General features: G+C 38.7%; 2 protein-coding genes across 2 annotated transcripts in view; one reads left to right on the top strand and one right to left on the bottom strand.

Moving 5' to 3' along the window:
• The window catches only part of unc13ba (unc-13 homolog Ba (C. elegans)), a 142,582-nt gene extending 136,854 nt beyond the window's left edge, over positions 1-5,728 (top strand). Inside the window, exons 36-43 of the mRNA XM_020595042.1 lie at positions 312-435; positions 1,246-1,290; positions 1,832-1,903; positions 2,393-2,540; positions 2,642-2,698; positions 2,947-3,030; positions 3,468-3,627; positions 3,723-5,728. Coding sequence (XP_020450698.1) covers positions 312-435; positions 1,246-1,290; positions 1,832-1,903; positions 2,393-2,540; positions 2,642-2,698; positions 2,947-3,030; positions 3,468-3,627; positions 3,723-4,005 — 973 coding nt within the window. The 3' untranslated portion in view covers positions 4,006-5,728. The remainder of the gene's footprint in view (positions 1-311; positions 436-1,245; positions 1,291-1,831; positions 1,904-2,392; positions 2,541-2,641; positions 2,699-2,946; positions 3,031-3,467; positions 3,628-3,722) is intronic.
• A 2,649-nt stretch (positions 5,729-8,377) lies between these two features.
• Positions 8,378-12,088, bottom strand: part of LOC109957307 (SEC14-like protein 2) — a 17,933-nt gene continuing 14,222 nt past the window's right edge. Inside the window, exons 10-12 of the mRNA XM_020595077.1 lie at positions 9,811-9,950; positions 9,510-9,679; positions 8,378-9,383 (exon numbers count right to left, since the gene is read on the bottom strand). Coding sequence (XP_020450733.1) covers positions 9,232-9,383; positions 9,510-9,679; positions 9,811-9,950 — 462 coding nt within the window. The 3' untranslated portion in view covers positions 8,378-9,231. The remainder of the gene's footprint in view (positions 9,384-9,509; positions 9,680-9,810; positions 9,951-12,088) is intronic.

Below are 12,088 nucleotides of genomic sequence, written 5' to 3'. Positions count from 1 at the left end.
AATATTCGGGGCCTCTAGAACATTGTGGCCCCCATATATTCGGGGTCCCTGGGGCCCCTAAACCTTTGGGCCCAATGGGGCCTTTCAAGTTTTGGGGCCCCTGGGGGCCCCTAGACCTTTGTGGCCATTGGGGGCACCTAAACTCAAGACAAGAGGTGCTGAGATGTTAGTGTTTAAATTGCATTTCAGTTTGTCCATCAGGTTTTATTAATCATTTTGATTAATAATCATATTGTACAAGCATCTCTTCTCCCAGCTGTAAAGAAATAAACATTTAGCTGATATTTTTTATGCAAATGTTCGTGATCCAGTCTCAGCATTTTTGCTGACATCTGTGAGAAGACGGTGCTGAAGAGGATCCTGAAGGATCTGTGGAAGATCGTCCTGAGCAGCCTGGAGAAGACCATCGTCCTGCCTCAGAGCAACGACAGCCTGGTAAACACAACCATAACCCTAAACTGGACCTCATCCTAACCTTACCCCTGTTCTTAACCTTCAGGAAGCCCTATGGTGAGGACAAGACAAAATGTCCTCACTTAAAATAAATGTCAGTTGTAAGGTCTAAGACTGCTCTTTACGAAGACACGAAAGCAATGACAAACAGTTGTATGATGAGGTGAACAGAGGAATCCATATTCCTTATTTGTCCTTTGTCAAATGTCTTTACAGGAATCAACAAGTCCAGCTTTACATACTGATGAGTGTAATGAGAGGACAGTGAAGGAGATGGAAAACAGTTATTAAAGGACTACCTGTGCACGTACACTATACCCACTTTAGTAAATCTTGCCCTTTTTGTATTGATCTCCTTTTATGTCTTTTTAAAAGCTGTATTTTTGCCATGTGGTCACAGAGCAGCAGGCAGGGACTGCACTGAAAAACATCTCCTTGTTGGTGCTTTCAAGGGCACTCCGACATCTGAAAAACTAATATAGTGTATACATGTACACATAGTGTTAGAAAGGCTCCAAGCTGAAAGGGACTTTGTTTCTCTCACCTGCACATAGTGTAAACATCCAGTTTGTACTGTCTCAGCTTCAGTAAGATCAGAAGCTGTGCTCTGCTGCCACTTAGTGGTAAAGGTCTGCAGGTGTGATTCTCTTTACAAAATGTTGGAATGGTCTTTACATGAGGTTTGCTCCTGTTTGTTTCCTCTGTGGAGATATCAATTGTTTTAAATTACTGTATTTAGTATTTTGCACAGGAGAATTGAAGTAAGTCTCTCTCTCCTCATCCTCTCTGCAGAGCACCCAGCTCCTCACAGCAGCTAAAGGACTCTCTAACCTCAAGGTAACACACAGTAACTGTTGAAAAAGGGAGTAACCACATGTATGTTTGTTAATTGTTCACCACCATGTTGTCAGTTCCTGAAGCCAAAGAAGAGAGCCACAGCCTGGATGCTAGCAAACTTGCAGAAATTGCCAGGCTACAACAGGATGGAATCAAACAATAACTGTTTTTAAACTTTTAAACTGCCTCCCAGACACATGTTAGAAAAAGTAAAATTAGCCACAGACACCATAAGTTGACATTTGTATCTCAGCCCTCGCACTGGGGGTTGTCCTGCTGATGACAGTTCAGATTCAGTTCTTCAGTGATCTACAACAGTTCTCAGTGTAGATGTATCAATGTGCCATTGCTGTATTCATAATATTATATTCCAATATGAGCACAAAGAAGCAACATTAAATATCAAGACAATGAGAAAAAACACAAACCTGGACTCGTGATTTTCCATGTTTCTTTTTTTCTTGTTTTCTTCTTATTTATCTATTTTGAGCGCTGCCCTTTTGAGGACAGTTTGTCTAATGTCAATCTGTGATTGCTGTAGGGAGGAGGTGAAGCCAAAACCCTGACGCCCAAACAGTGTACAATTATCGATGCAGGGCTGGAGACAATAAAGGTAAGTGGAGACCTGCACACACACTTCTGAATTTCACACGTACAGCTAGCAGATGCATCTACACTGGTCAGTTCTGAGACATTTATGTGATGCTCTGGCATTACAGAATATGTATGACATTTGTAAAAACTACAGTGCAGTAATGTGTTTGTACTTCTATGTCAAGTAGCCTACACCAACATTAGCCAAGATAACTTGTAACAGCTATTTTGTACAAATGAAAAACATTGCCTGCATGAATAAGACTGTTTTTTAACTTTAGCTACTGGATGTTACCACCACGTGTAAACTGGCATATTTGTTCATTCAGACCAAATCAATCAGTGAAATCCACTTTGAATTCACAGAAGACACTGTTGTTCTAATATATTGCTTATGCTACTATTTTTAAGAACAAGAAAAAAACGAATGCTTTTTTTGTGCACATGTTCAACAAACAGTAACATTTTGTTGGATCCTCTCTCGCCCTGCTGCTGTCATCTCTGTCAGCAATACTTCCATGCAGGAGGAAATGGGCTGAAGAAGGCATTTGTTGAGAAAAGTCCTGAACTGGCTTCACTGCGTTACGCCCTCTCCCTCTACTCCCAGAGCACAGACGCTCTCATCAAGACATTTGTCACCACACAACACTGCCAAGGTGAACACACACTGCATGTAGAACATAAAGGCTTTACATGACATCCATCATGCGGTTTAATTTGACTAACACCGAATCTCTCTCTTTTGCTGTTCTCTCAGTGCATGATGGGATTGGCATCAGAATCACTGGCAACGAGAAAATTGGCCCTGACCGAGGTAAGTCTGTGTCAGTCTAGGGTTAGGTTCCACTGGGAACCTTTGAGCTTCTCTGTAGTGCAAGGCTGCTTAACTGCCAATGTGAAAAGTTACAGAGACTTTCATATACAATATGGCAGTGTGACTTTACTGTTACCCAAATTATCATCATCAGCCTGTAATGAATGAAAGTAAGTTTTCAAGACATTTAAAAAAATGTGTCACTGCAGCAGCAATAAGACCGAGTCATGTTAAAGTGTTGTGTTCAGGTTCAGGGTTAGAGAAGCCAATCGGAGAGGCCGTGCTGCAGATCGACATGCTGCTCGGGAAAGAACGCAAAGTCAGCGTCAGAGGTGAGTCTGACCTTTAAAGGACCATGCTGGTTTAGCATGTTGTAGCTCATTAGCTATTATTTGTTTATATAGTCATTAAGCACAGGTTATCCATGATCATTCCCTGGGAGGGCAGTTGTGAGCAGAGACTAATTTTCAAAAATCTCTTCATTTTTGAAGTGTGAGTTATTAACTCAACAATACAAAACACAGTTCACACCATAATTCTACCTCAGGGTACAAGAATAAACTTTGAAGCACAGCCATTTTTAAAGCAATTCTTGTAGACAACTAGTGGAAAATCCTCCTCCCCACAAATCCCAGTGTAGCCCCTGCACACATGCAGCTACATACAGTTAAACATCCAACAGTACCATCATTAACACTGAATCTCTGTTGCTCTTTCCCGTTTTCTCGCTCATATATGTCCTTCTCTTCCTCTCCATCACGCCATGCAGTCATCGCAGTGAACGACATGAAATGGCAAACATCAGGGATGTTCCGGCCCTTTGTTGAAGTCTCCATGGTCGGTCCGTTCCTGGCTGACAAGAAACGCAAGTTCACCACAAAATCAAAGAACAACAGCTGGACGGCAAAGTTCAATGAGGCTTTCCAGTTGTGAGTGTGAAAGTCTTCCACCTACATGTTTGCTTGAATGTGCTGAGATACTGTAAATGAGTGGCTGGGTTTTCATTTCCTCCTCTGCTCTGTAGTGTCGTGGGTAAGGAATCCGCAGACTGCTACGAGCTCCAGGTGACTGTGAAGGATTACTGTTTCGGCCGGGCGGACCGGGTGGTCGGTGTGTCCGTAGTTCAGCTGCGTGATGTCGCCGACCTCAAGAGCTGCGTGTGCTGGTGTCCGCTTGGGCCACGCATTCACATTGACAAGACGGGCATGACTGTGATGCGTATCCTGTCCCAGCGGCCTGCTGATGAGGTGGCCAAGGAGTTTGTCAAGCTGAAATCTGAAACTCGTCCTGTAGAGGAGGGCAGATGAACAAAGCCACTAACTCAGTGTTTGAAATGGTTAAAAAAAGACATGGATCAAGGTCACATTTTAGAGCCAGGGCTTCATCTGTTCAGGGTTTGTTGTTCCTGAGCACTGCCCTCTCCATCCTCAGAAAACTCAGACCATTAAAGCTTCTGCTGATAATGTTAAACAAGGAAGAGATCCTTCAAAAGACACAGCAGACACAAGCAAGCTGACTTGTCATAATTATGGCAAGAAAGAAATGGAAGCAGATACTCTCTCAAATGTTAAAAGAAGAACATTTAACCAGAATCTGCTTTAGAGCTGCAGAGATTAATTGATTAATCAGTTAGTTGTTGGGCAGAAAAAGAACAAAAATAAAACAGCCTGTGGTCTGTTTTAAAAGAATCATAGTTTGCTCATTTTTATTCAACTGATGATAGAATTAAATGCAGCACTAACTGGCCACATCACATGTAACATCCTTTTATTCACGCCAACTCACACACATACCACCAGATGCATCGCAAAGAAAGAAGAAGTCAGGATACAGTATCCTGGACATGCAAATTTCAAAAAGGGAATGTTTTCTTGGAACAATGACATATGTCTACGCTGGGAAATACCACAGAACAGTGGAATATTCTGATGCCTCCAACCAAGAAGACGCGTCAAGATGATGAATGTTTTTCGCAGATTAAACATATAAAACCTTGAAAAGAAGCAAAGGATTTAAATGTGTAGTCGGTTCTTGCCTTAAAAAGTCAAATAACTAACATAGCTGGCTCAGTGGGATTAGAGAGACTTAAGTCATGGCTGGGCTCTACAACACTGACTTGTAGAGTAAAAAGGCTTTTTTTCAGATGCGAAGGATTATGAGTGTGGTAATTTAAAGTATCTGACCACTGGACTGTGGCCTGTTGAACAAAGTGCAGTTTCTCTGTACAGTGAAGAACCGCAGTTTCAGAGGTTTAGAATGTACCTTTTCTGTTTTTGCCAAGAATTAAACTGTGACTGTGAAGACTGTTTACCTGTAGACCTGCTCTGAATGGAAACAACCAAAAGAATGTGTTTTTAGCGATGAAATAGTTTGGGCACCGTTATGTGGGACCAGAAATGTCTGCTTTTATAGATTTAAACTGTAAAAGAACAAACATCTTTGATGGAATTGATGCCACAGCCTCTGACATGCATGCACGGCCGCATACCAGTCATACTTTCTGAATATTTGATTGGTCTTTTGCATCAGGCACACCACAAACCTGGACTGACTGAAAATCAAACATACAAGCAGGTTTTGATCCACACTCTTGTCTGTTTACTACGTGCCAAGGAACACAAGTGTTCAGTAAGCCATGTTCAGCAAACTCTCTTCATGTATTTTGGGTTTTATGGACAGATATGGTCATTGTAGACTGTCCCAGATTTACAGTAACTGCACATTTGTCTAAACTGCACTTTGACTAGAAATTCAAGCGGATGCATTTCATAGTATTAAGATAAGAAATTCTGCTACGCTGGTACCAGATGAGAAGGTCTGGTAAAGTTCTATTCCTGGTACAAAGGTTTGTCTGCAGTGTGGTTTAAGTGCATGAACGGGGACCTTTTACAATGGCCACATCTGTAGTGACTACTGAACTCTTGCACTCTGTTTAAAACTAAGTGTACGTATGTAAAAATAAATAAATAAATAATAAACCAGGGCATGTATTTATTGTATACAAAGTCAACTAGAAATGTGACCTTTTTCATGTATGTAATGTGAAATATGAAGATTGTTCAAATGTATTTAAAGTAATTATCATTATTCTAATGACATGTTAAATATACTTACAACAGCTTTTGTACATAAAATATTTATGAATTGAGACAGTTGATGCTGTTTTTGTCTTCTTAATGCAATGTTTTGAGTTTGCAGGGTGACATTGCAGTTACAGAAACCATATTATAATTCGTGCACCCTTAAATTTTTATCCATCTGCCAGATACTAATCATCATCCTGTCCTGCAGATGTCCTCAGTGTTTCCTGCCTCATAATAATAATAATCACCTTTATTTGGCCAACTATGATACAATAATACAAGGAACTGCTCTACCCACTGAACCACAGTCGCCCCACACAGTCATCATCACCTGCCTGCCACAGTTACCTGTTCCCAGTCACCTCATTATCAAAGCTAAGTATAGGCCTATTTTCCGCCTGCCCATTACTGAACCCTTCTTTTACTGATACATTAATGTGCTCGAGCAAGTCACTGAACTCCTGTTCATTTAACTATAACCCTTCAAATATTCCACAGACCCAGATCTTTAAATGAATCCCTCATGTCTCAACGCTAATGCATGAACCTTACAGCATAAAAAGTAAAATAATAGAAGCAAAATTAATACTGCAACTCCAAACTGCACAATAGAACCCAGCCCATTTTTGATGGTACCATGAAATATTTTCAGAGTGAAGTTGCAACTTGAGTTAACTTTCTTCCTGAAGGTGTTTAGTGGTGCATATACCAAACTAACTTTAATCCAGTTAACACACAGTAATAACTCTGGGGCTGTGACTTAATCCTGAGCTGGACTTCCAATTGTGCTAACAGATTACATTTTAATTGAATATATCCGGTATTTATAATAAATTTGTCATTAAAATATTTATTTTACAATAATCAATCAAATTGAACAAGTATTTGCATATTATTTACTCTGTAGCCCTCAAATTGATCATAATAAATCACTAGAGGGTCTTTTAACAGGACAGGAAACCTAGATATGTATACTCTGCCAGCTCTTCTTATGCGTTTTGGAACTTGTAATTTCGTTGGCTGCATAGCTTGTCAATCATTGTGCCAGAGCCCGTGATTGGCCAGAGCTAAATTGAGAAGCCGTTAGGTTGTCCCTCACTAAGTTGGTTGGCTGATAGCATTGATCGACGTGTTGGCTGACCAATGGGAGAGCTGTAGGCGTTTGAATCCTACTTTTACTTAGATAATAAATTTTCTCACAATAGACGCAAATATGGGCAGGAATTTGGATTAGTACATTTAGAAGTTGTCAGACTGTGAAGTGATTTCTCCTTTCCAGCAGGCAGCATAGCACCCCATCTTATGTGCAACGACAGACAACACTGACTGCTGAGCTGCTGGTCAAAACAAACAAACAAAAACAGGTAAAACAATTAATCAGGTCCAATGTTGTGGTATGTGGTGGACAGTTATGATGACTTCAGCTATTATTATAATGGACTTTCTGACATTAATTTAATTATATATCAGGGGTCTGTATCTTGCAGGTAATTGGGATCATGACTGTCACACTGGTGCAAGTGGAAACACCTGAGCCCAGTGCTTCTCAGGTATTTGGATTTAGGCTTACAGTATGTTGTGTGGTTTCCAGTTATTTGCTTTGTTTTCTTAAAGACACATTTGCCACAGTTTAATGTACAAACAAACTGAACTAAGTAACAATATCTGAGTGTTTACGGGAACAATCTGTGAACCAGATGTGAAGAGACAGGCAGCCCCAATAGTAATCATCAATATACAGGATTGGAAATGGAAATTTATTTTTCTTTTCTTTTTTTTTTTATTCCTACTGCCTTACAACACATTGAGAGCCTGTGTACTGGAGTCACATTCCTGTATGTTCACACATACTTGGCAATTAAAGGTGATTCTGATTTTGATTAAATTATCAATTTGGCAAATATTTTATTATAAAACATCACTACACCCTAACCTAAATAAATCTAAGGTTTGTTTGCATCAGTACAGTCATTGGTAGATGAACCTTTTCTTTTCACTGATATTAACTCAAAGAAGTTTTTGATAGTGTAAATGAGACTGAGATATGGAAGAGAGCAACCAGTGTTAATTAGGGGGGGAAAATACACATTAAGTAAAATTTCATTTAAAAAAAAAGATTTATTCTGTTATATCTGTAAGTTGATAACGATCTTCATCATGTCTGAAATTATCTTAATCAACACAGTTGCTGATAGTCAACACATTCTGAAACAGACTTGCCTGTGTGGGGTCCTTCCAGCTTATTGGCCAAAAATTGGCCCAGTTAAATTTACTTGAATCAGTTTTTTCCCCTCAAGATTACAAAGGCTGTTTGAGGAAGAACATCCCAGTACTGTCACAGCCTAAATATGAACATACTATGACAAATCCTCCATTCTGACTTTAACCCACATCCTACATTCAGCAATTGTCTGGTGATAGTAGCATATTTTCAGAAAGTTTCCTTCTCATTGACTGCAAATTATTTGACATGAATAGTGTATATAATATTGCATTATCATATTTTTTAAAAATATTAATAGTAATTCCTTTGAAAGAAGACAAACAGTACTGTTTTCATAATATAATCAATATTATTTCAACCCATAATTTCCTGTAAATAAATTACAAATGTGAAAATAAATATTTTAAAGGAATGCTTCCTGAAGATGAAAGTCCATTCTTATTAAGCAAAGAGGGACAGACATCTTTCTGTGTTCATTAGAGGCACAACTGCTAAAGAATAGAAAGATGAACACAATTTAACTGTTTAGACCTCATTACAAATTACTGCATGAACTTCCACATGGAAATTATAATTTGATGCTCAATGTAGCAACTTTCTGTACTCGGTTCTGTACTGGAAATTCCTTGTGTGTAACATACTTGGCCAATAAAGGTGATTGTCTTTAACTTGAAGGCAGAAAGAAAATTGTAGTTGATGGTGAATATATAAATGGCAGCAATGCAGCAAAAAAGGCCATGCACCTACAGTCCATAACAAGAACCTTATTTGTTTTATAAGCACAAGACTTTGGAGAATAACACCACTTGAATTTAGCATGGTTAGCTTGCTTGTTAGTTAGCTTCTAGCTTACCATCTGGGCTGAACAAAGACCAAACAAAATGGTTTCATTTTCTAATAACAGCCCTTGACAACATTTAATTGGGTTATGTAGTGTTAGCTTGTTTGCTCTCACTTTGCTTTGAGGGGACAGTATCGCTAGTTAGCAGCCGACTACATGTTTCCCAAGATTCTTGTCTCCTGTAATGTCCTCCTGAAAATGGATACAACAAAGATACAACAAAGTGTAAAGCTACTTTAAGTCCCTTCACATTTTGGAATGTGCATCCCAATAATATTTTGTATATTGGAAGCATGTTGCAGTTCCTGTTTCAAGTCAAATATCTCAGGCTGTGCCCAGTGGCAGCTAAACAACTCAGAAGTGGCACATTGTGACATCTTCTTAGTTATAGATGGCTGCTGCCTTCAGCATGCACATGGCTGCTGGACTTCCCGTTGGTCGGTGAGGACTGTAGCTGGTCTGGGAGCAGGACCTCAACAGTAAAACTAATTCTTTTGGCCTGGAAGAGGCTGTAGGTGTTGTCAAATCTCAGCACATCTGCGGAGGACAAACACAGCAGGATAGTTACTACACTTCTGGATCTGATGTTGCACTAACATGCTCGACATTTCTAAAGCATTATAAACACCAGACTGTGCTGAATGTATTGAACAAGTTACTCACAGACTCCTGGGTGTTCACAGGTCAGTGACCCATCCTCGGGCACTAAGTGGGCATTGTAGCGCTGGCTCGGCAAAACTTCCAGCATCTGACCTGCCTTCTTCCATTCACCCTTTTTAGTCTTTAGAAACACCCCGAAACCAATGTCTGCCCCCTCACTGGCAAACTGCCACCTAACAGGATGGAAAGTATCTACAGTAAATTCATTAACTAATGCTTTTCTGGCTTGTGTACTTGATTTATTGAAAAAATTAGAGACTGCAATTTGGTTTCTTACACATTAGTTGAAAGAAAAGAAGCTGACCTGAGGATGCAGCCTGGGGCCAGGATCTCATAGTCCAGCTGCTGGGAAGAACCTCGACTGACAGTCATACACTGCTCATAATCCACTTTAACATGGTCTCGCACATAGTAGGAGGAGGGAACTGGGCCGACATGGTTTATCTGTCACAGAGATTCAAACAGCCAAAATACAGGCGTCAAACACTTTTATAGGATATGTTTGGAGGAAAGAAGACATGGAGGAAGAAAAAAGCTTCACTTACTGTGACTCTGTACCTTCATATATTTATAAATGCTTGTACATTTAATACTTTTGCACAATACCAGCTTATTTAGCCGTTAAAAGATTCACAAACAGCAAAGTGTGCTCTCCTTTTCACTTATTTGTTTATTCATATAAAGTCAAACCAGTTCAGTGACCCCCCCCCAGTTTGATTTGATTTATTCTTTCAAGCATGTAAAGACAGTTGATATGTCAACACACATAATTTTACACATATCCAACAAATGCTAATCCAATATCAATTTGCTTATACCTAGTACATGCTTGAATGGAGTAGGAAGAAGTCAGACTTATCCAGTCCTACCCCATGACATCATCTTACCATCATTGGTTTACAAGCAGTATCTCTACATAAATAATTATCTTCTACACCACACAAGTAATATACTAAAAAAATTATAACAGAGTGTTAACATTCTTACATAATTACATTCTTAAATAATTACCTTCTGCACCACACAAGTAATATACTAAAGAATTATTACAAAGTGTTAACATTCATACACCACACCCACAATGTTCCATCTAATTAATCATTAAACCTGTTCTTGCATATATCTTGATTGACACATACCTTTATATTTATGTTTAAACTCGTCAATTCTATTACTATTTTTTATATCCACACTTAAATTATTCCATAGTTTTACCCCACTTATGGAAATACAAAATCTTTTTTTGGTTGTACATATAGCATGAATTTTTAAATTTAACTGACCCCTTAAATTGTATCCCCCTTCCCTTTCATTAAATAGTTTTTGAATTCCACCAGGTAATAAATTGTTCCTGGCTTTATACAAAAACACAGCAGTCTTATATCCCACTAAATCAAAAAATTGTAACAATTTAGACTGTATGAAAGCTACATTGGTGTGATCCCTATACCCCATCTTATGCACAATTCTTATCACTCTTTTTTGTAATATATACAATGGTTGAAGTGAGCTTTTGTATGTATTTCCACAGTTTTCAACGCCATACTCTAAGTATGGTAAAATCAATGAAGAATACAAAATACGGTGCTTTCCCGTCTAAAATATATCTAACCATTGCCAATATCGATATATTTTTGCTATTTTGTTTCGGGACATATCTATATGCGATTTCCAGGAGAAGTTGTCATCAACTATGACACCTAGAAATTTAATTTCATATACTCATTCTATATTAGCTCCCCCAATTTTCAATTGAAGTTCATTATCTAGTCTACGATTCCCAAATACCATAAATTTAATTTTATCCAAAATCAGAGATAGTATATTACTATCACACCATTTCTTTATCCTCTCAAGTTCCTGTGAAACCCGTCCAGAGAGTTGCTGCAGGTTTTCACCTGATGCCTATATGGTAGTGTCATCAGCAAACAAAACCACTTTCACTAAATCAGAAACCTTGCATATATCATTAATGTATAATATAAATAATTTAGGTCCCAAAACACAACCCTGAGGCACTCCACATACAATATCCAGCTCACTCGATTGGTATTCACCCAACTTCACAAATTGACGCCTCTGTGGCAAATAACTTCTAATCCAATTCAGAACCAATCCTCTGATCCCATATTTTTCTAACTTATCCATTAATAACTCATGATTGATTGTGTCAAATGCTTTTTTTAGGTCAATAAATATTCCCACCGTGTATTTCTTCTCATCCATAGCACTTGTAATGTCCTCCATCAGGTCAGTAATGGCCAAAGATGTCGATCGGTTCGACCTAAAACCATATTGGCAATCAGAGAGGATTTTATGTTTGTCAATAAATGTATCTAATCTGTTATTAAAGAGTTTTTCCAGAATTTTTGAAAATTGTGACAACAGAGAAACCGGTCTATAATTTGTGAAGTTGTGCTTATCACCAGATTTATACAGAGGAATAACCTTTGCTATTTTCATATTATTGGGGAACTGCCCAAGTCGAAACGACATGTTAAAAACATGGGTTAATGGTTTGCATATCCCCTCAATTACCCATTTAACAGTTGTCATAGTGATACCATCACTATCACTAGATG

The sequence above is a fragment of the Monopterus albus genome, unplaced genomic scaffold (assembly GCF_001952655.1).
Source record: "Monopterus albus unplaced genomic scaffold, M_albus_1.0 scaffold26.1, whole genome shotgun sequence".
Classification (NCBI taxonomy): Eukaryota; Metazoa; Chordata; class Actinopteri; order Synbranchiformes; family Synbranchidae; genus Monopterus; species Monopterus albus.
This window is presented reverse-complemented; position numbering and strand designations above follow the sequence as displayed.